Source organism: Silurus meridionalis, chromosome 28 (assembly GCF_014805685.1).
Source record: "Silurus meridionalis isolate SWU-2019-XX chromosome 28, ASM1480568v1, whole genome shotgun sequence".
NCBI lineage: Eukaryota > Metazoa > Chordata > Actinopteri > Siluriformes > Siluridae > Silurus > Silurus meridionalis.
In genome coordinates, this window is record NC_060911.1 from 2,460,111 (window position 1) to 2,485,000 (window position 24,890).

Sequence of the window (24,890 nt, forward strand, 5' to 3'; positions counted from 1 at the left end):
GATACCAAACCGCGCCGTTTTTAAACACCTAGTGCACTACGTAGGGCGCACAAGTTACTAGTTCAAGCCTTATATAGTACACAGGTATAGGAGTCAAAGAGCCGTTTCGGATTCGGCCTATACGTTTATGACGTAATACAAGCGCTGCGATGTGATTGGTTGATACGCTCTCTGCGCTCGTGTAGGACGTGAAAAAATACGTGTACATTTTAATAATAATCTTAAGATACTGTGTTGTTTAATGTTGTTTGAAAATATATATATAAATAAATAAATATAGAAATAATACACTTTTATATATGTATTTTATATTATAATTTATTTCTTAAACATTAATTATAATATTGTATTTTTTTATAATAAAATTTATTTATATTATATAATTTACTTATTTATTATAGAAATAAATGTTTTTTATTTATTTAAAAAATGCTTTATATATATTTACATATATATACATATATATTTTTGTATTATATAAATTATATAAGAATAAAAAAATATTATTTGAATAAAAAATAATTAAAATACACAAGAAACACACACAAAATTGCTAACTGATTAGTAAACTACTAGAAACTCCCAAATAAACGGTAGTAAAGATTACATCAACTTGCAGAAGCGTTTGCTTAATCTAGAAAAGAAAGCTCTTGCGTAAGAACGGTCAGGGGAAGTCGACAACGGTTAGGTGCTGCCCTACTGCAATGAAAACTGGAAGGGTCCAAAACCAACCTTTTTGGTACCAGAAGCAAGATTATCATTGCCACGGTCACGGCATACAAATCATTCGCAACCTTCCATAAAAAAGGTTTAAAAAAAGCTTTCTTTTGATACTGAGCCCCTGATGGCTTTAACCTTTTCATGATGATGAAACAATTTTAATCCGGGTAAGCATTGGACAATGTTCTACATCTCTTCCTACATGCAGTGGCCTCTATCACCAGAGAGACTGCTCAGATAAAGTAACCACAATACTTTAAAACAGCAAAATAATCAACCAAAACAATTATACTACTACTAAGTAATAATAATAATAATACTCTCAGTGGGGCAAGGGCGGCAGTGGGGAAGGGGGTGCTCACTGGCGCCCCCCAGCTGTTTGCACTCTGGGTGACGACCTAATTTTCCCATGCCTAGAAATGGTGCTGTCTGGACCTGAAATGTACCAAATGTCCAATTAACTGAAGGTGTGACGATACAAATAAATGTGGGCGAATACGAGGTGCTCGTCCAGAATCCCATCCAGGTTCTCAGATGTAGGTGCCAGATGAAAAGGCTCTTCTTGTTCTTTAGACCTGTCCTACTGTCTCCTGGCAGTCTAGGAAAAAGTCAGTTAGTAATCTCCTGTGAGCACGTTCAGTTCTCTACGACAGCACAGTAAAATAATACAGTAGATGGATTGATGTCGTTGGTAGCCTTTGAGAATTCCAAGCAAAAAAACAGGGCGTAAGACGTAGATCCTGTTATCTACATAAGCTCATGAATGCATAAGCCGTGGTATCAAAAGGTTTTGAGACTAGTTCTGTAACATGCCAACAGATGGCAGCACAAAGCTGCACACACACACACACACACATACACACACACACACACACAGTCACAGGAAGCACCAACCTTCATAAGTCGGTTTGGAAAAGACATCGTCCTGTGTTCATCTGGAGCAGTAAAACTGAGGCTAATCTGACCACGTGTGCACCCTGTCACCAAGTTCTCCTCACACGTGAGTTTCCCAGGACTGTTTTAAAGGTGACAGGGTGTAAACGTATAGATAAATAAGGTACTTTCTTGTAAAAATAACTCGCCTCGAAACTTTTTGACACCACCTCGTAAACGTCTGGACGCAAGACGCGTAAACGTGAGTCATTTCTCCTTTTTTTTAATAGTGAGTACTGCATTACAGCGCAAAAAATCGCATTTCATCATCTAGACAGTTCATTCATTCATTCATTCATTCATTCCCTCGTCCGATTGGTAGAGCGACTGACCCCCTGTTGTTCATAAGTTCATGCTTTTTTTTTTTCTGCATGCATTCCTCAGTCCATGGTGAAACTGGTAAAGTACAGTATGTAAATGGTTATGAAGCATGCCTAATAAGGACAGTGCACAGCAGCTTCCAGGTCAGTCCACACACGTGTTCGGTACAAAAGAAGAAGCGATATCACAATCCATTTGTGCTATTTTTAGACAGTAAATTGTCCCAAATTGAGATTCAGGTGATGAGAAACGTGAAGAAGTAATGATGTCCTCCAATACCTTTGTGTAAGAGACAATGCAGGCCTTTCTATCAGATCCTCAGCAGTACTGAAATGACTCAAATGTACCACAAAGATACCAAACATATAGCAAACATATAGCAGAATATGTCAAAAGTATGGGGACACCAGACTTTTCCAGGTAGAGTGTGGTTCCTATGGCGGCCGAGAAGGTAACAAATCCAAAAACAAATCAATCGGAAAACACAATTCAGACAAACTGCAAAATGTGGGTATCGTTTACGAATAAAATACTTACTGCTTATTGGACGAGGCATTAGCCATTCAAGATATACAGGAAGTGGGAAATTGTATATTTTATAACCTGTCCTGGTACGCATGTGGTGTTCTGCTTTAAATTTAACGAATCCGAAAACACATTGTTCTCTACAATAGAGTGTCTGTGGATCTTATCAGCTTTTGCAAAATTATATCGCAACCTAAATAAAGTGTCTCCAGTAAAGTACAGTGGAACCTCGATACTCGCGACCTCGATAGGTCGGAGTAACATTTCAGTTTGTACTAATAAATTACATAAAAATGTTTAAAAAACGATTTTATTATTGTGTTATTCACTTAAAGGAGTAAATAAAACATTTATGACAAGTAATTCACAATTTCTGTTGAGTTTACACTACAGTACAATTCCCCTTGAAAAAGGATCCATTAAAAGCAGAGTCAAAACCTCGCGATTTTTTGTTACTCACGAGGGGTCATAGAACGTAACCCCCGCGAGTATCGAGGTTGCACTGTACATATTAGGTTATAATACAGCCTATGGGAACTTCCGTAGTAAAAAGGAGTCAGATTTCCTCTCGAAAAAAGGCTCCTCGCATGAAAAAAGAACATCCCAGTTATTCATAATTTTTGGTATTCCTGCTCAAAATTTGCACTCATGGTCACTACCACAAATGTCTACCAAAAATTGAGCCTTTGCAAGTTCTGCTTTGGATGTGCAGATAGTGTGGAGAAATCTTCAGCCGACTGAATTAGAAACTAAAGGAAGAGAAAAGACGTAAACGGGGAGGTTAAGTCCTAATCTTGTGCGTGGGTCCTGGACTCAAAATAACCACTAATGAATTCAAGAAACCTTCTGAAATGAATAAGAAAATAAACGTCATATATATTTAAATAAAAACTGTACCACGTGCCGATTTTAATCGATTGATGTTCGGTTTGTGAGAGTGCATTCATAAGCATTGTCACCTTCATTTTGTGTGGTGTGCGTGTTCATCAGTAAAAGGTCAGCATTTTTGGATTATAATTAGGCTTTCGTGTTTTTATATCTCAAATGCCTTACGTAGCCCAGAGTTCGGCAGAATTATGCTAAAGTCAGACGTCTGGTCAAGACGCTTGTGTTTGAAGGTCAAAGAGCCGTGAGTGTACGGAAGAGCTGCGTTAGGCAAAAGACCGAGGTTGTGAGCGCGGTGCACTGACGGGCCAGGAGTTTAATACTGAGCTCATGGCAAGTTCTCCTTTCCGTAGCCATGCCCAAGCGCTCGGCCGCCCGTGCGAACTCCTGATAGGTCTGTGCGACGTCCGATAGCCCCGACAAGGTTTGAGCGTGGCGCTCCTGGCACCTCTGGCAGCTAGAGAAACTCAGACATACGCCTGTTAGCTGTACCAGTGAGTGAAAACTGTCTGCTAGGGCTTGAAGAGTCTCTGCAGGGGTTTGTCCGGCCTTCACAACCTGCTGACAGCCGGCCAGAAACCCCCGCGCCTCTGCGTGCAACCGGCGCTTGTTTTCAGAAAAGTGGTCTGCACATGTGTCTCTGGGATGCTCTTGGATACAGTCTTGGCTCTTCATTGCACCATCCAGGACAGTTAATAGTGTATCAACATCTCTTTGCAGAGACAGGAATCCTGTTGGTGGTAAGGGGTAATGCTGGCCCAGTAAAGCGCTCATAGTGTCTCCATGAGGGTTAGAGAGAAAGCAATCAGTGGTGTCCAGGGGTGATAGAAGAGGGCCAAGTTCTGAAGATGAGGAAGGCGGCAGCACAATGCGTGTGAATGCTGGGAGGGGTGAGGATGGTGAAAACGAGGAAGAGGAACCAGAAAAGGATGAAGGAGGCATGGATGTGACCAGTGCCACCCTGTCACGCATACTTTGCTGTGTCCTGCAGGAGAACTCGTAGACTGTCAGTTCATCATCGAAACTGCCACTGTTCAGGACGTTACTAAAACAGTTAGTGTATGCTGACTGGCAGCCACAAACCTCCATCGGTGTTTCGACACTCTCGATGACCGTCTCACACACCGAGGCAAGCACTGAACTGCACGTAAAGTCAGGCTTTGGATGTAAACTCGAGCCAGGCAGGGCTTGCGGTTGAGTGTAAGTGGGCTTTTGTGTTGTAAGCAGAAGAGATGAAGGGCTGATTTTGACAGGGTCAACCGATTTCAGGCTCAATGGTGTCTTCGGAGGCCATGAGGGTTGTTTGTTTTCAGGTTTTTGTACTCGTTCCATATAGGAATTATTGCAAACGACTTCCTGAAAGTCTATGTCCACCTCTGGGGCCTTCATACCTTCAGAAAACCTCCTTGTTGGTCCTGCAAGACTGCTGTTACTGGCAAGCACCTCCACGGAACGAGACAGATACAAGGGCAAGTTCTGAATCCTCCTAAGAAGTCCAGAAGAAAATTGAGGGGATACGTATCCCTGGGTATGGAACCCTGATAGTTCTTTGGCGAATGGATTAACAGAACTTTCTTTGTCACCTGAACGCGGTTCTTTTGTGCACACTACAGGCTCCGTCTGGATGAAGTGGTCCCTTGTTAAACGAAAATCCATACTACTACCAGATACTCCAGATATGCTCTGACTTTTTCTTCTTTCTTTTGGCTCTACTGAGCATCTTTGAATGCCCAATTCCAGACTTTCAACAACCATGTCTATGCCTGGGTTTTGGTTAAAGGATACAGACGAAGAAGGCGAACTAGGTGTTTGATCTGAATGTGGAAGTGAGCAGCTCTTTTTCCTGTCTAAAGTTTTGTGAGATGGACCTTCCATCAGGGATTCTTGGTCGGTTTCTTTCACAGGTGACGCATCATCACAAAAGTCCTTGCAAGGAGTGTGAAAAAAGAAATTACTATCTGTTGACCTATCAACCACAACTCCTACTGCACCTTCTTCTTCCTCGGGTCCACCAGAACTGTCCGTGGCTTTTACCTTAGGCTCTGTAGATGTACGTACTGCTACAATACCGGGGGAAGCAGTAGACATGATTTCGGTGATGGATTTAAACTCCATGGAATCCGGTTCCATCAATATAACCTGCTGTTTTCGCTGATTTGCCTTGCTGATTTGGTGACCATGCAGAAAACAATGGGTTTCAGATGGTTCTTTGGAGGTTTGCTTCGATTGCTCACTTTCACAAAGATGGCTGGGTCCCGATCCATGATTTGGGATTTGGTTGCAATTTTCGGTTTGGTCTTTTCTAGGAAATGATACTAAAGATGTATACTCCGTTTCCATGAAGGAACGGCGCTTTCTGCTTCTCTTACGGAACCTTCGAACTTCGTTTTTTGTCTCTGTCTTTGGTTTCTCTTTGTCTTTTTGCTCTCTCCTTTTACTCTGTCCTTCTTGCTTGTTTCGTTCACCAGCGCCAGTGCTAATGTAGCTTAGGCTCAGAGTGCGTTTTTTAAAACTTGAATTTCTGAAACGCCCTGTAAAGGTAAGAAAATCACCATTATATTTTTTAAAGATATAAAAGCAATGGTACAAATAATTTGCGCTCAAGAATCACAAATTCATGCATATAAAAATACATCTGAAGGACAAACCTTTAGGCACTGGTGCTGATAATGGTTCTTCAAGAATGAATCTCTCCTGTGCATCAAAAAACTCATCGTCTGAGCTACTGTCCCCAAATCCTGGAGGGGGAAGAAGGATGGGACAGACAGGCTTTCTGTCCTTCTTTACTTCTTCTTCATTTTGTACATTAATGTAGTAAGGAGAATTTCCTGCACCGCTATCAGGCGATAAAATTGCACAGATGTTGTAGTATCGTTGTGCATCACCCTGGTTGAATGTGAACATTGACTCTCCATGAGGAGCCTCGATACTTTCGAAAACATCCTCTGGAGCCTCTTGTTCACCTTCATCAGCTCCCGATTCTGAATATTCGTCCTCGCTGGCTTCGGTGGGACTTGGCAGACATTCGGCGATGCTTGACAGGGCAGCAAGACCTAATAATTCGTCATCGTTGGCAGGGAACTCGATGAAGCAAACGTCATCATGACAATCAAGTTGACTTGGACACGGTGCACAAGTGTCAACACGGAGGTAATGGTCATTAGCATTCAGCTGGCTGACATAGTTAGTTGAGAAGTAGGTCAAAAAGTCATCCTCCTCTAAAGCATCCATGGAGTCACTTGACATGCTGGTAACAAAGCGCGAGTCTGTCTGAAAGGAATCTGATGCCTCTGATAGTGGGTCTTCCACAATAATAATACATGGTGGATCCTCCTCCCTGGGCTCTTGTTCGACCTCGTTGGTTTCTTCTGTGCCATTTTCCGGATCGGGATTTGCACGTTCTCCTTCATCTGCAAGCCCAGATGCGGCCTGCTCCTCTAGTCTTACTTTCTTTGTTTCTCCAGCTCCATTCTCCACACTCTCTTTTTCACTCTTGTCCTCTATATCCCCGTATTCTTCCTCCTGTCCAGCAACTTGATTAGTATCCAAACTGTTATTGGTATCATTCTGGGTAGGACTTGGAGCATGAGGAAGCAAGACGTCCACCTCTGAGTCTTCGGAGTCGCTGCAGCATCTTGATACGTAACCTGTACCATGCGCATATATCCACGTGTTAGGGTATTCGCCTAAACCAAACTATAAAATAATCATTGTCTACTTTGCTTTTATTGTCCGGGTAATTACCTTCTTCTGCAGATATACGGTGGCTCTTCGATTCCATTGTCCAGGGGAACACGCAGATTTGAGGATCTATAAATACTTTGCAGTAACCAGCTACCAGACATGACAAATCCTTAGCAGGTACTGATTCCAATAGCAATGTTAGGGGCTGTAGGGGTAAGAAAGAGTAAAGTGAATATAAAGTATTGTAAGTATCTGTTAATATACATATGACTGCACCTACAGTACAAACCTTAATGTCCTGCATGTAGATCTTGACCAGGCTGACGCGCTCCGACTCGGTTACGAGCTCCACCTTGGTGATGCTGCTGAAGTCTGTCAGCATGGTCATGATACTCAGCTTGTGATTGATCACCTGACTCACGCCATACTGCGCCCCCACCAACAAGCTTACTGTGGACTCTCTGTCCTGCAGCTGCGGAGATGGTGAGAGGAGTGTATTTGGCGCGACGGTAAGATAACACAGCCGCTTGCAAAATGGTGCAGAGTGCAGGAAAAAGTCATTTAAGGCATGGGAGCATTTCATATTAAACGCAACAAAGAAGACTGTAACCTGAAACAAAGCTGAGCTTGTGTGAGCTTCCTATTTCTTTCCTTCTATTCTCTTCCCCTTTCTTTCCTCTCCATTTCTTCCTCTCCCCTTTTCCTTTTCCCCTTTACTTAATTTTCCTTCCCTTCATTCCTCATCTGTACCCTTACCCTTCTGATTTTATTCTCTTTCCTTCCTTTCACTCCATCCCTTCCTTTTCTCTTTTCTCCCTGTCTTCCCTTCCTTTTCCTCATTCCTTCCCTTGCTTTAACTGCCCCTTTCATTCTCTTTCTTTTCCTTCCTTTCCATTGTCTTCCCTTTTCTTCACCTCCATTCCTTCCTCTCCTCTTTCCTTTCTTACTCATCCCTTCCTTCCCTTCTTTCTCTTTCTTCCCTTCCCTTTCCATCCGTTCTCTTTGCCGTACTTTTTTCTCTGCCCAGAGCCTTCATATCTATTTGTTTTTACTTAACAGCTCATGCACATTTTTCATTGCTATAGCCTTTACGTATATTTATTTGCTCTATCTATCTATCTATCTATCTATCTATCTATCTATCTATCTATCTATCTATCTATCTATCTATCTATCTATCTATCTATCTATCTATCTATCTATCTATCTATCTATCTATCTATCTATCTACACTTCTTTACACACAGTAGTATTTCTGTGGTATTTGTAACGTCTCCCCTGTTCGTGATCTTCGGTTTGATTTGAGGAGGCAGAGGAGTGCGTGTCTTGACTTCTTACCATCATGGTGGCACTAAAGGATTTTCCTCCATAAGACTTGAGTTCAGACATCTCGCTCAGGTAGCTTAGCCGGGCCTGGTTTACTGTCATCGCCTGAAAGACAGACACGAGAGTAAAAAAAAGAGAGCATCTTCTCATTAAATACATATTTACTACTCGGAAATGGACAAAACACACACACACACACACACACACACACATACACACACATACACACACTAACACACATACCCATCAAAACAATCACCTTATGCTTGTGCTCCTGCGACAGAATCCTCTTCATGTGTAGATTGATGGCTTTCCTCAAGTCCTTCTCTCTCATGTTCCTCAGCAGGGTGCTGGAAACAAAGCTTCCGAAACCCCAGTCCTTTCTGTTGATACACACACACACACACACACACACACACACACACACACACACACACAATAATGCACTGCTCCTAAACTCCAGTGAGATGTTTCAGTGAGAAATGTATGCCGGGGTGACATGTGACACATACATAACAGTCTTTAGCGGTGTTTTTGGAGACTGTCCTGTGCTGGCGAGTCTCTCCTGGATGTGTAGAGCTGCCAGTCTGATCGCTGTGTTACACTTCATCTCTACAGCAAACCTCTCGTGCAGGACATCACACACACTCTGTACACACACACACACACACACACACACACACACACACTTCGGATTGTGGTGATTTTTTTATTAAATTTTTTTGCTTTTACTTTAGACACAGTTCACTGTCCGTGATCTAAACAGCACTGCGGCTTTCACATTAATTATAAACCTAAAACAGGACGTGGACACAATTAGCATTTATGAGTAAATTGAATCGAAGAACTAACCTTAAATGATGCTAGAATAAATTCGTCTGAAATCAAACCCCAATACGTTCTGAATGTCGTAAAGGCTCGTGATCTAAATTCTTAAAAAACACACCTGTAAGTAAAGATACTCGAAGGCTATGGGGTCGTCTTCCAGCAGCTCTTGTGGGTATTTGGGCGTGAAGCAGACACGAAACAGACACCGGTAATCATGAGGCTCTCGCTTCTGGACCACCTGCACATGTGCACACACACAATTCATCCACAATTATATTTAGCGTGTTTAAATGCAAGCTAATCAATTGGAGAGACAAATTTCTTTTTGAAATGAATCCTGAGGCAACATGGCAACCATTCCAAAGTTCAACTCCATGCGATTCCATCTGGACTATTTTGGAACCGGCTTCACCGCACAATGAGACGATGAGCCGAAGCGACGAATACGTCTGAGTTCTGTAAATGTTATTGATAAAGCAAACAGTCGTCTGGAGTGTTATCTCTTATGGAATGACCTGCCCAGTCACCGCACCTAAATCCTATTAAACTGCTCTGGGATACACGAATTCTCCAACCGGTGAAGAACATCTGTGGTGAATTTAACAACAGGCATGACAAAGTATTTCAGCTGAACAGTCCATGAGTGTGTAAAGCTGTTTTTCATTCTATGGGGAGAAATAAAGTCTGTACATTTATAGATTTGTTTGGTCAAAGTAAATCTTCATAGTGTTACATTAACACATTTGTTGCATAGAAACGAAGGAGCGTTCATGTGACTTTTAAAAGCCATACAACAAACATTTCACCAACACATCTGTGGAAAAAAGTTCATATTCCTGAAAAAGGTTGCCGTTATATAGTAGACCTACTTAGCTAAAAAGCTAACAGCGGTTATTAGCGAGCTTAATCACAGCAGCCATATGCATTAGTTGCCTAATAACAGTGTTTCACATGTGTGTTGTGTGTTTAGTGATATCCTAAAAGTCCAAATTTTGTCTGAATGCTACCTTAGATATGCGATAAACACTTACAGAGAGTGTGTGTGTGTGTTTTTGTGTGTGTGTGTGTGCATTTTACTTCTTGAATCAGCTCATCCTCGTGCAGCAAGAAGAGTTTAGTGATGCTGTACTGCTGCTCCAGCACCAGAGAGAAGTGTTCGATGCGGGATATGGACAGCTTGTGCTTCAGAGTCATCACGATGTCCTTGTGATTCATAAAAACCGACATGATAGGCATTAACACACACACACACACACACACACACACACACACACACACACACACACACACACAGGGTTAGGCTAATGGTACTTTTTGGCATCGTTATGTAATCACTATTTCATAATGATTTTGTTTGGATGCCGTAATGACGCTTTAGCTCTACGATCTGAAATATCAAATAGCATTAATTCCATTAGTGTTCTCTTGATGGCGCATTTAATCCACGTTCATGATCCGGGGGCCGAATCTCAACCCCTTCTGTGCTTTTTCTCCTAATAATAATAAATCCAGCAATGAAAACATTTTTTTGCAAACTGTCTTTACCTTAACAGTGGTTTTGGGTTCGAATTTGAAGGCTTTGGTCTGGCCGTTCTCTAAATACACCTTCAGAACGTTGGGCAGGAAGAGCAGAGAGTTACCCTGGAGACCAAATGGGAAAAAAAATCAATGTTCATAAAACAAGAATCAGAAAATGACTCTTTCTAGAAGAGAAAATGTCCGACATGATATTGATTTCTGCCTCTTTTACTTTTTTGTTTATCTTCTTCTTCTTCCTTCCTTATCAGTCTTTCTCATCTCTCCCCCACCCCCTCTGTGTAGGCCCCTAAAAATTCACTGAAGATCCAATTAATTATTACTACCGCACCCCATTACAAAAACTCTAACATAAACTTTACATACCCTCACAAACATTCCTGTAACCATCAATACTCCAACAAACACCAGCAAAAACCCTGAACACCCCAATAAACTCTCCCAAAACCCCAAACACCTCACCAAACATTAACAAAACCATGAATACCCCAATAAACTCTTCCAAAATCCTGAATACCCCATAAACACTCCCAAAACCCCAAACACCTCCACAAACATTAACAAAAAATTAAATAACCCCACAAACACTGCCAAAGCTCCAAATAACCCTGCAAACACCAGCAAGAAAAACCTGAATACCCCACAAACTCTCCCAAAACTTCAAATAACCCTGCAAACCCTCACGAAAACATTAACACCACAGAAACTCTCCCAAACTCCAAATAACCCTGCAAACACCACCAAAACACGGATGCCCTAAAACACTCTTAAAACCCTGACCAGCCACAAACACTCCTAACAGTACCCTGAATCCCCACAAACACTCCCAAAACCACAAATACCCCTGCAAACACCAGCAAGAAAAACCTGAATACCCCACAAACACTGCTATTATACTGAACACCCGTCAGAAACATAAAAAACCATGAATAAAACATTATCAAAAAACAAAACCTTAATCACCTGCACAAACCGCCCAATACCTTGGACACCCTTCAGATACCCTCAAAACCCTGAATACCACCACAAACACTACCAAAACCATTACCACCCCCAAAACACAACCCCAAACAACCAAGAAACCCTGACAACCCCACAATCACCACCAAAAACCCATACACTCCCAAAACCTTAAACACCCCAACAAATACTCACAAACACTGGCAAAACCCTGACAACCCCACAATCACCACCAAAAACCCATACACTCCCAAAACCTTAAACACCCCAACAAATACTCACAAACACTGGCAAAACCCTGACAACCCCCACAATCACCACCAAAAAAAAACATACACTCCCACACACCTTGAAATCCCCAACAAATACTAACAAATACCCTCACAAACAATTTCAAAACAATTTCCAAAAACACTCCAAAACCCTCAACACTCCAACAAACATTCCCCAACACCCTAAATATATAACAACCACATCTAAAAAAACATGTATTCGAAGATGTGTTTGCTTTTTTTTGTAAGTCAGAAACAAGGTTTAACCTCCACTGGTAAAATCTCTTTAGGATTGTGTTTGATCTGAGATCATTATTCTGCAGTGGTTACACTCCCTTCTATCCAGTGTACTTCATTCAAAACCTGATCTTCTCAAAGTGAGCTTCAGGAACAGATCAAGGGAAACAAGATCTCTTCAGGATTGTTAAGGAGAACCGTCGAACTGTTTACAAAACCCCAGTACATGTTGCACAAATATGTGCAGGCCGCCTTAAATAAACGACTAATTGAAGAATTGATCAATAACTCATGAATTATTAAAGAGAACTGTCTAAAATGCTGCATGTTTTCCCCCCTGTCCTGCACTTCCTGCTTAGCGAGTCAGTTTTACTGCTGGGGCTTCATTTCATAGGTTCATACATGAAGATTATTTCTAAACTGACCTCATCATGATGCAGCAATATTCAATAATTTAGTTATGATGGCCTACGCACACTTCTTTTTAAACATCTCACTTTACATTTACACTTATAATAAGCTCCACTCTCCTGGGAAGATGTTCCTCTAGATTTTGTGGAGATTTGTGCACATTTACAAGGGTGTTAGTAAAGTAAGGTGACTGATAGAGGTGAGGTGAAGTGAGCAGGTTCAGCATGAACAATTCATCCCAATAGGGTTGGGGCTCTATAGCAGAAGATCTTCCACATACTTAAATCCCATGTAAAGAAGATCTTCATGGAGCTGGTTTTGTGCACAAATGTCATGCTGGAACAGGTTTTTGGTCTCCTAGTTTAAGTGAAGTGAATATTTCATGCTCCCTCATCCAAAGACGTCCGATACAAGCGTGTGCCTGTAATATTTGGCGTAACAGTAACATATGGGTGGAAAAGTCAGGTGTCCTAATACTTTTGTCCACAGATACCCTGCTGGAAATGTTTAGTCTTTATAATATCTCAAATAAATGACAAATAGTTAATCTGCTTCAGCTGTGGGTCCAAAAAAAAGAAGCAAACAGCCTGAAATTTATAAAAAAAAGACTCAAAATGAACACAAAATGAACAATAAAGATGTCCTACACACACAGAAATAAAGTCACAGCCACACACACTTACATGAGTGTGAACACACAGAGAAAAGTGTGTGTGACACACACAGACCACAGCTAGGTGAAGCGTGCATCGAACCTGTGAGTGGCCGTTAACGACCACTTCCTCGGCGAAGCGCACCTTAACCGGGTTGGATTTTAGCTTAGCCCTCTTCTCTGGGGTTATGAAGGACGACTTCGGTCCCTATAACACACACACACACACACACACACACACACACACACACACACACACACACACACCAGGATTCTTAATGATGCTAAGACAAAGAACTGCAGCAGCCACAAGACAATTAGCAGCGTTTACAGTAAAAGAACAGCCGTGGATGAAGAATTGACTCAGCTAGAACTTTCCGGAAATCTCCCCCTCCATGTGCTTTTAAGATTTCTACACTTTTATTCCACCACATTTGCACTTAAGTGTTGTTTTTTTACAAGTTTACAAAAAAAAAGTGCTCCCTCAGCAGAAGGTGGAAAAGTGGGAGATTAGGATGGAGAAGAAAGCTGTGGATTGGAACAAAACTCTAATTCGTCTTCACTATGTGTGTGTGTGTGTGTGTGTGTGTGTGTGTGTGTGTGTGTGTGTGTGTGTGTGTGTGTGTGTGCACTCACCACGGTTATTCTGAGAACTGTCATTGTAATGGTGTCCTGGCACTCCCTAAATACAAGAAAGTAAAAGTAAGGAAGATATAGAGATAGAGAAAGAGAGGTAGATAGAGATAAAGATAGATAAAGACAGATAGAGAGATTTAGAGAGAGATAGAGAGATACAAAGATATAGAAAGAGGGATATAGAGATAGAGATAGAGAGATATAGAGAGAGATAGAGATATATAGAGAGAGATAGAGATAGAGAAGTAGAGATAGAGATATAGAAAGAGGGATATAGAGATAAAGATAGAAAGATATAGAGATATATAGAGATAGAGAGAGATAGAGATAGAGAGATATATAGATAGAGATAGAGATATAGAAAGAGAGATATAGCGATAGAAAGATAGAGATATATAGAGATAGAGAAAAAGATACAGAGATAGAGATATATAGATAGAGAAAGAGAGATAGCGATAGAAAGAGAGATAGAGAGATATAGAGAAAGAGATAGAGAGATATAAAGATAGAGATAGAGAGAGATAGAGATAGAGAGATAGAGAGATATAGAGAAAGAGATAGAGAGAGATATAGAGAGAAAGAGAGATATAGAGAAAGAGATAGAGAGAAAGAGAGATAGAGAAAGAGATAGAGAGATATAGAGAAATAGAGAAAGGGTAAGTGGGATAAACAAATAAAGAAAGAGAAATAGAAAGAGGAAATGGAGAAACTATTGCACATGTAACGACTGCTTATAACAAACATATAAACACACACACACACACACACACACACACACACACACACACACACACACACACGCGTGCGTACTTGATAACGTCGGTTGTTTGCTCTGTTGACAGATCGTTGACAGCGACGTTGTTGATCTTCACAAGCTGGTCACCAGGGAAAAGTTTGCCATCTGCAGGACCCCCTAAAACCCACACACACACACACACACACACACACACACACACACACACACACACTTTTATGTTGGTTGAATGTAAGTGGAAGATCTCCTGCTATAGCGCTCAACCCTATTGAGATTGAATTGTTCACGCTGACTGCACCCCAGAAACCTCCTCACCTCCACCTATATCAGTGGACTTTACTAACACCCTTGTGAAGGAGTGTAGATCTCCACAAAATCTAGAGGAACATCTGCACAAAGGAGTGGAGCTCAAGAGGAAACGGAGACTTGATGTGGAACGGGATGTCCAGAGAAAGAAGCACATAGCAATCTAAGGTTCAAGTGTCCACAAACTTTTGTTCATATAGTGAATGAAGATGCGAACCTCTGACGATCTCCTCGATCTGCGCAGGCGTCTGATTGGACACGGTGAAGCCGTGAGACTTGAGCTCGGGGTCCAGTGGGATCTGAACCGTCACTCTAAGAGCACAGCTTCTCTGAGGACTGGCATCGGCTCCTCGTCCATCTTCGTCCAGCACACGCTCTCTACGGAGACAGAAGGATAAAAAGTTAGGAGTCGATCTCTCTCACACACACACACACACACACACACACACACACACACACACACACACACACACACAGACAAAAACACACGTACCTGCTGGTGGACTCTCTGGAGCGCCGAAGCCAGCGTCCTACCACCTGCTCTACTTTGCTGGTCCTACGTGATGGAGAACGGCTGCGGTCCCGATCCTCCATTGAGCTACACACACACACACACACACACACACACACACACACTTTAACGCAGATTAAAGATGATATGATATACACTCTGAGAGTAATGGAGCACCGCTCAAATCGCCTACGGGAGACTGGAAACGTCCGTGTAAGCAAAACTACTTCTAGATTGCATTAGAGAACTTTATTACTCATGTTCACTGCATCACATGAGTGTAGAATAAGCATATGGTGAACCCGACCTTCTCAAGATCTTGCTTTGTGTTTAGTCTTTTTTTATGTTCCTTGTCCTTCATTTTGACCTCTTGCCAATTGTTCAATTAAATATAATTTAATTAAAAGTAAAACTCCTCCTTTTACATTTATTTTAAAGGAAAGAACCACATTCGAACACACTCGAGTATTAAAGCGTAATAGTGATGATGTATGAGATGTCAGGTCAGTGTTCTTCTCCTGCACATCAGACCTTCATAACGAGGGGTTTCTACAGACATAAGACCAGAACATACTCAAGGTACTGAACATGAAAATACTCTGAGTACACACACGAATTAACGGGAATAAACTGGGAATTTACTTAATAATGTGCAAAATATCCATCTTGGTGAGTTTTCATGCAAATTACATAAATATTACATACAATTAAAAAAAAATCTGTATGATCAGATTATGACCAAACAAAACGTTCATATTTATGTTGTATATTTATATAAATTTGCCCACATTTTTTATTAATTCCCATAAAAAAATCCGGTAACTTTCAAACTTTCCAAAATTCCCCAGATGATGTTCCCATGAAAAGTTTTTGGAAATTTACTGGACATTTTCCACCCCCAATCTGAAATCTGCCTGTTTGTTGAAGGTGCTTTATACTGGTCACATCTACTTAACAGCACAGTGAAATTCTTTAGAAGTCACAATGCAGGAAAGAATTTCATCGGAGGAAATTCTGTCGGTGAACAAACCAGCTATCAGAGATTACAGTATTTACCCTCGGATCATAGCAATAATGTGGGATTTTTTTAATTAGTCTCAGACAAAAATCAAAACAAATTGTGGCCAAAATATAATGAAGTAATAATTCTGCTTATTCTTACATACAGAATAATGATTATCATTGCTTTGGGTCCCTGAGGGCCACATGGTGAAGTTTGCTGTGCAAAAAAAAAATTTTTTTGGGCTGCACATGTTCTTTCAGGATTTTGGGATCCTGTCAGGAATTTGTGTTTTACCACCAGTTTCCACCAGATGTCTCCACTGCTCAACTCAGTGCCTGTTAATAGTGATCACCACCACCTGTATCCTATTTCCAACAGTGTGAATTTAAGTTACCTATTGTCTGTGTCGCCATGTCTTCAGCCTTGTCCTGAGTCAATCAACTGTAAGTTTTGGCCCCATTTCTATTCTTTTGAGAAGTTTTTCAGTTATTTTTTTTATTGTTAAGAAAATGTGTGCTTTTTCCATGTTTAATCTATGTATTGGTATTCTTTGCCCTAAAATGCTAAATTAACCTTTGCCTTTTTCTTTTAGTGCATTTTTGGTTTTATTTCAGGGGTCAGTAGGGGTCACCACAGCGGATCATCCGTCTCCATACCCCACTGTCCTCTACATCTGCCTCCTTCAACCCAACTACCTGCATGTCTTCCCTCACCACATCCATGAACCTCCTCTTTGGTCTTCCTCTTTTGCTCCTTCCTGGTGGCTCCATCCTCAGCATTCTCCTACTGATATACTCCATGTCCCTCCTATGCACATGTCCAAACCATCTCAAAAATAAAATACTGTAATGCTGGATCTTGTCCGTTCGGATCGAGTTCTGGCCCCAGACGTTTTTTTATACATACATGTTCTAGTTCAGTGAATTATATGAGTGAGGCTCTTTTTACCGCAGCACATGTGACTTTAATGTTGTATCTGATGTGTAAGATGCATCCGCTACGCTGTGGTACGCCAATGTGCTTTCTGATGGGAATAAAACACAACCGGGATTACTTTCGCTCCCAGAGAGATCGCATCCCACATCCTACAGGCCCTTCTAAAAGCACATCATGTCTTATCACCTCATCACATCCCAGACAGCTCGGTGCCTAGATAGAAAGAGCTGGACGTCATGGACATTTTCTGATCTCGGGTTTCCGCTAAATCTGAATAGAACCATTATCCATCTCTATGGGTTGAGCTGTAATGCGAAGGTTATGATAGTCGAAACACTGGAATAATATATGCAAGAAAAAGAGAAAATAATAAAGAAAACACACCATAGGTGATATAATGACATTTTTCCTGAGATGTCTACATGAGTCTTAATGTTGAAGACCCTTGTAGGTGATCTCCTCTATACATTATCACACTCTAACCTGTGTGGTAGTGGAATGCAGATCTTCATGGAGCAGGCATTGTGCACAAGGCCATAGTCATCCTGGAATAGGTTTTAAGTCTCCTAGTTCAAGCGAGTAGTGACGGGTCGTTCATGAACGATTCGTTAATTCTGACCGACTCTTTAATGTGACTCAGAAGAACGAGTCGTCGCAAAAAGTGATTCATTTGTTTTCTACTGGAGGTTATGTACAGAAAACAGAATTGAGCGGTTCACCTCTCAGATCTTCTAATCCAAAGCGTTCTTTCTTTTATCACTTGACTTCCATAAAAACCATGTAGTGCCTAACACAGGAAACAGAACTAAATGACTTAAAAAAAAACAAATTATTTTGATGAATGAGAGTCAAAGAACCAAATCACTAAAAATTATCTGATTAAATTAGAAAATCCCGACAATTCTGCATATTAAGGAGTGAATGAATGAAGGATGGAAGGAATGAAGACATTTGTTAAAGTCTGCTGAAATTAGAAAAACAGTAAAGTAGATCACTGATTCCTAACCCAGGGTCACAACGCCCACTAGAGGTCGCCAAAGGCACTCTTGATTTTCTATTTCTTTTTTTATTAATTCATTAATTTCATTTATAACAACACGATAAAAAATTATTGTTGTGTTTTAACATACATAGAATACAAAACAAAAAATACAACAAAAGATTAATTCTCTGATTAAATTATATTAATATTAAAAGATTTTTATTTGCTCCTGTTGTTTGTTCATTAAGTCTGTTTTCGTGAAACCCTGCATGTTGTGTTAGGTTTTTAAGGTAATAAGTAATATAGATAGATTTGTTTGTTATTTACATTAACAGATTAAAATGTGCTGCTGTTATTTGTTCATCTCTGTGAGCAACAGTATGGTGTCATGTCGAGGAAGAGCACCACAGACGCATTATTTGCTTTGAGAATGTTGATGGAGAAGTATAGAGAAGGTCAGAAGGAGTTGCATTGTGTGTTTGTGGATTTAGACAAAGCGTACGACAGGGTGGAGAGAGGAGTTGTGGTATTGTATGAGGAAGTCTGGTGTGTCAGAGAAGTATGTGAGGGTGGTGCAGGACATGTATGAGGACAGTGTGACAGCAGTGAAGTGTGCAGTAGGAACGACAGACTGGTTCAAGGTGGAGGTTGGACTGCATCAAGGATCGGCTCTGAGCCCTTTCCTGTTTGCAGTGGTGAGACCTGAGATGTTGTGTGGTTTAGAGACAGTGGAATTGAGTAAAAGACAGGAGGTGGAGCTGGAGGTAGCAGAGCTGAAGATGTTGAGATGTTCGTTGGAAGTGACGATGATGGACAGGATTAGAAATGAGTTTATTAGAGGGACAGTGCATGTAGTACGTTTTGGAGACAAGGTGAGGGAGGTCAGATTGAGATGGTTTGTGCAAGGGAAGGGACATGGGGTATATCAGTAGGAGAATGCTGAGGATGAAGTCACCAGGAAGGAGGAAACAAAAAGTGGAACATGTTGGAAAAAAATCCTTACAAATAGTTGTAAGTCGTTTAGGTGCTTTATATATATATTTTTTTTTTTTCCTTTCCTTTTCTTCAGTGAAGCAGACAAAACTGGAAATCCGTGCATGAACCCAGTCATCTCCCCAACGTACGATTCAGTACACGGCTTAACCTACTTTTTTCCTCACATTATTCAGGGGCGTCATTCTGACAATAATCCGCGCAGTGTTACTTTTTTGAAAATGGCTTTCGTTTTACATCCTGTGTTCGAGCTCACTTAAGGCTTTTATTGGCGCTTGTTTAAAGATGCATACATGAACTGAATACCTTGACATTAAGTGCAGACTGGGATTAAATTGTCTCTCTATCTGTAAATCATCAGATCGATAAAAATGGACTTTAAAAGTTTCGGCTCGCGGTTCAAAACGACAGAGACGCGATTATAAGTGCTTCACGTATATAATTCATTCATTCCTCTCTTCGTTCTCTCTCTATCCATCTTGGGATGTCTGAATCTCTTCCCCTTCTCTCTTCACTCCTGTCTAACTCTTGCGCTCTTTTTTCCCGCCCGTCCGCGATTCGATTAGAGGGCACTGAAGTGAGGTGTAATTCCGCTTCCTGCCCACCCCTTCGATTTGAAATGCTCTGAGAGAAAGAGAGAGATTACAGACTCTCAGAGAACGAATGTCTTCCCTCTTGTCTAAGGTTAAACCAACCAGTTACTGCGAGGCGATGATGCTGAACGTTCGTGTAAAAAAACAAGAAACAAAAAAAAAGGAAAAACAAACAAAAAAAAAAAACATGCTTTGTTGAGGAACGGAAATGTGAAACTCTCAATGGGACTGCAACGAGCATGGATGCACTTATACTCGCGTCGGGGGATAAAGTGGCAGGCAGACGACCCTGGGGTTTTAGAAGGGTAATTGGGGTAATTGGATTACTCTGGGACAGAATAACTGCGTCACACATAACCTGAGCCGATCACAGGGACTTACACACACACAGTGTGGATGGATAAACATGGACTTGCTGTATTAGTGGGAGGGGCCTTTCTGCCATCAATCACAGCCAATCAGCCAATCGTACACATCTGTGAATTTAGGTATGAGAAAGACCCTGTGGAACCGGTGTGAGCTCGTTTCGAAACCCCATGCCGTTAGTTATAATGGAGCATTAGAGTAGTGCACAGTGTTTACTGTAAGCCCTTTTATAAAAACAGTGACAGCATGAGTGCAACACAAAGGCTCCTCAGGCGATTACAACAATGATGAAGCGTGTTGTAGAAAGGAACAGTGAGGGCTCCTCACGATCGCAGCTCGAACAGTCTCGATATTCTCTGCTGTCCAGACCGCATAACACCATCCCGTTTCTTCGTAAAGAGCAGAAGGGACACGATCATGACGTCCTGACTCGTAATGACATTGAGATTCCCTTTGTGCAGCACTCACACTATCACCATCTAAAAGAGGTTCAGCTCACACTGGTTCCAAACAAACATCAACGCCCCAGAACTTTCACTTCCGTGCACCACCCTGTACGATATGGTTTCATCCTCCAAAATGTAATGAAAAGTTACAGAACAGTGGAGGTTATTATTAAACCAAAAGAATGGGATGTTCAACAAGAACATGTGTGTGTGATGAACATGTTGGCCTTCACCCTCACTGATTGGTATCTGTTGTGTTAGAGAAAAGACCTGATTGGCATCATCCCACAAAATAAAAAAAGTACAAAAACAACGCAATATAACATCAATTGTACATTTTATAGCATTTATATAAAGAGAAAGTGTTTTTAATATGAGGAAAGTGATTTATATTTTTATATAAAGAGAAAGTGATCATATCTCTGGGTTTGATCGACGCAAACGTTTGGCTCTAAAAGATGCAATTGGCAATTTATTTTTTCTGGATAGTACAAATAATCACAGATATGTAAAAGCGCATATTATAACATATACAAATCTAAAGATTGGGGCTTGGCGTGTTAGCTGAGAGATGAGAGAAAACGTTTCTGGTCCGGAACGTTTGGGAAAAATCTTTAAAATATTAAAATCATCAAGTTAATTTTAAAAAGAAAAGTTTCCTGATTGCACCTGGTGCACGTTTAAATCAAATCAAGAGGAGTTGATCTGATTGGATATCGCATCAGCATGTTTAACTACACCTCGAAATAAAGAATCGATTTATAACTTAATCGTAGCGTAATAGCAAAACACACACACACACACACACACACACTCACACACACTTACTGTTGTGTGTGTCAGAGCTCCATCCGAGAGAAACTGTTGTTCACACTTTACTTTGTACTGCTTTATCCATTAGCGTAGTGTTCTTCTCTCATGCCGCTTCACCGTGAGCATTTATCACACTCTGATATCCATCACGCAGGGTTTCGTTTTCTCAATCCTGAACATTCAGCAGTTTTCCAGCTTTACATCACATTCCTCCATGAAGATCTCATTTCATCTCATCACATCCACGTCCTGCACACGTGGAAAATCCCTCCTCCGTTTCTGCGTCTGAGATGTGAAATATAATAGATCCAAATCACTGATCATATTACGAGACTTCCCTCACAGCGAATGAAATAAAAAGCACGTCCCTCAAATGTCCATGAAAATGACCCTGAAAAGATGCTGCGCTCGTGTCTCTCATCAGCATCTCTGAAATGTATTTATGTGTTCCGGTGCGGGACGGGACGGGGGAGTTCATTACGAGCCGAGGATGAGTAATTGATACGCTTTTGTGTGTGTGTATGTGTGTGTGTGTGTGTGTGTGGGTGTGTGTTTCTGTGTGTGTGTTTCTGTGTGTGGGGTGGGGGGGTTAAGAAATACATCCTCTCACAAAAACAGGCAAAAGGACATGGAGATCATTTAGCACCATGACAGGAAGAGAAGTGAGAAGACACACACACACCCACACACACACAGACACACACACACACACACACAGACACACACACACACAGACACACACACACACAAAATTATAAATCATTATAAAGTGATTGATGTTAAGACATTGATACTCATTTAGAGAGAGAAAAAGAATTAGGATCATAACTCCCTGTGTGGATCTGTTTCAGGAATCTTTGGAATGAATAAATGAATGCAGGAGACACGTGGTGTAAATAGGATAGAGAGAGAGAGAGAGAGAGAGAGAGAGAGAAAGGAAAGAAGGAAGGAAGAAAGAAAGAAAGAAGGAAGAAAGAAAGAAAGAAAGAAAGAAAGAAAGAAAGAAAGAAAGAAAGAAAGAAAGAAAGAAAGAAAGAACAATGGAAAAGAAATTTAAAATAAAAGGAAACAATGAAACAATTAAAGAAAGAAAGAAAGAAGAAAGAAAGAAAGAAAGAAAGAAAGAAAGAAAGAAAGAAAGAAAGAAAGAAAGAAAGAACAATGGAAAACAAAAGTAAAGAAGAAAAAAGAAAGAAAGAAAGAAAGAAAGAAAGAAAGAAAGAAAGAAAGAAAGAAAGAAAGAAAGAAAGAAAGAAAGAAAGAAAGAAAGAAAGGAAAAATGTAAGAAAATAAGAAAGACAAAAATAATGTAAGAAATAAAGATGGAAAAAAAAAGAAAGAAAGAAACAAAGAAAGAAAGAAAGAAAGAAAGAAAGAAAGAAAGAAAGAAAGAAAGAAAGAAAGAAAGAAAGAAAGGCGGTTGAGTGCAGTCCTTCATCCCATTTCCGTTCAGTTATAATGTTGAATTATTAATGTGTCCTGGACAGACACAGAGCCAAAGCACTGTCCTCTCCTTATTTCTCTCTTTCTCTCAAGTCAAGTCAAGTCAAGTTTATTTGTATAGCGCTTTTCACAACAGACATTGTCTCAAAGCAGCTTTACACAAATCAACAGTGATGGTGAATGGTGTGCATTTGTCCCTGATGAGCAAGCCGTGGTGACTGTGGCAAGGAAAAACTCCCTTAGATGTTATGAGGAAGAAACCTTGAGAGGAACCAGACTCAAAAGGGGAACCCATCCTCATCTGGGTGACATCAAGAGTTTGATCATAAATCTTTCAACAATACAGAACACTGGAGAGTGAGAACTAACATGATTACTGGAGTATAAGATTATAAGTAATGTTCTTTCTGCAGTCTTAAACAGTCTATATGGTTAGTAGCTCCGAGTTTTATAAGCTCAGCATTTGTGATCACCACAGATCCAGCATCAGCTTCTCCATGCCAGAGCCTTTAAACACTCCAGGAGGTCCAATGTCAAAACTCCACACATGTAGCGGGATCCAAATGGCACTGGTACGTCTCTAGATGGTTCAGGATGTTTGTGAGTTCGGCATCTACTTCTTTAAAGGTCCGTAATCATCACGAGGTGGGAGGTGACTGGAGCTCCATCTGTCACTCTTTTCTTTTTCTGTAGCCCAGGACACCGTTTTTTTCTTCCCTCTCATTCCCTTTCTCATGTTCTCCTTGACTCTGTGAATAACTCTGTGGATCGTTAATAAAAGAGGGAATACGATCGATCTGGAGTTGAGTGTAAAACCCCGTCTGAGTTTCTTTAGCTTCCTCTTGAGCAGATTTGAGATCTCAGTGCTGAGCTCTAATACATCAGTGAGGGGATTATTATCTCAGTGCTGAGCTCTAATACAGCAGTGAGGGGATTATTATCTCAGTGCTGAGCTCTAATACAGCAGTGAGGGGATTATTATCTCAGTGCTGAGCTCTAATACAGCAGTGAGGGGATTATTATCACAGTGCTGAGCTCTAATACAGCAGTGAGGGGATTATTATCCAGTGCTGAGCTCTAATACAGCAGTGAGGGGATTATTATTTTAGTGCTGAGCTCTAATACAGCAGTGAGGGGATTATTATCTCAGTGCTGAGCTCTAATACAGCAGTGAGGGATTATTATTTTAGTGCTGAGCTCTAATACAGCAGTGAGGGATTATTATTTTAGTGCTGAGCTCTAATACAGCAGTGAGGGATTATTATTTTAGTGCTGATCTCTAATACAGCAGTGAGGGATTATTATCTCAGTGCTGAGCTCTAATACAGCAGTGAGGGATTATTATTTTAGTGCTGAGCTCTAATACAGCAGTGAGGGATTATTATCTCAGTGCTGAGCTCTAATACAGCAGTGAGGGATTATTATCTCAGTGCTGAGCTCTAATACAGCAGTGAGGGATTATTATCTCAGTGCTGAGCTCTAATACAGCAGTGAGGATTATTATCTCAGTGCTGAGCTCTAATACAGCAGTGAGGGATTATTATCTCAGTGCTGATCTCTAATACAGCAGTGAGGGATTATTATCTCAGTGCTGAGCTCTAATACAGCAGTGAGGGATTATTATCACAGTGCTGAGCTCTAATACAGCAGTGAGGGATTATTATCTCAGTGCTGAGCTCTAATACAGCAGTGAGGGATTATTATCCAGTGCTGAGCTCTAATACAGCAGTGAGGGATTATTATCCAGTGCTGAGCTCTAATACAGCAGTGAGGGATTATTATCCAGTGCTGAGCTCTAATACAGCAGTGAGGATTATT

General features: G+C 40.9%; 1 protein-coding gene across 1 annotated transcript in view; it reads right to left on the reverse strand.

The window, feature by feature from the left end:
• Positions 1-2,880: 2,880 nt before the first annotated feature.
• LOC124381694 (FERM and PDZ domain-containing protein 1) overlaps positions 2,881-24,890 on the reverse strand; it is a 28,960-nt gene continuing 6,950 nt past the window's right edge. The window contains exons 2-17 of the mRNA XM_046843527.1: positions 21,645-21,914; positions 15,480-15,584; positions 15,204-15,364; positions 14,737-14,839; positions 13,927-13,972; positions 13,394-13,498; positions 10,768-10,863; positions 10,300-10,425; positions 9,341-9,460; positions 8,907-9,043; positions 8,654-8,777; positions 8,407-8,499; positions 7,358-7,540; positions 7,129-7,273; positions 6,033-7,031; positions 2,881-5,915 (exon numbers count right to left, since the gene is read on the reverse strand). Of these exons, the coding sequence (XP_046699483.1) occupies positions 3,619-5,915; positions 6,033-7,031; positions 7,129-7,273; positions 7,358-7,540; positions 8,407-8,499; positions 8,654-8,777; positions 8,907-9,043; positions 9,341-9,460; positions 10,300-10,425; positions 10,768-10,863; positions 13,394-13,498; positions 13,927-13,972; positions 14,737-14,839; positions 15,204-15,364; positions 15,480-15,580 (4,836 nt within the window). The 5' untranslated portion in view covers positions 15,581-15,584; positions 21,645-21,914 and the 3' untranslated portion in view covers positions 2,881-3,618. The remainder of the gene's footprint in view (positions 5,916-6,032; positions 7,032-7,128; positions 7,274-7,357; positions 7,541-8,406; positions 8,500-8,653; positions 8,778-8,906; positions 9,044-9,340; positions 9,461-10,299; positions 10,426-10,767; positions 10,864-13,393; positions 13,499-13,926; positions 13,973-14,736; positions 14,840-15,203; positions 15,365-15,479; positions 15,585-21,644; positions 21,915-24,890) is intronic.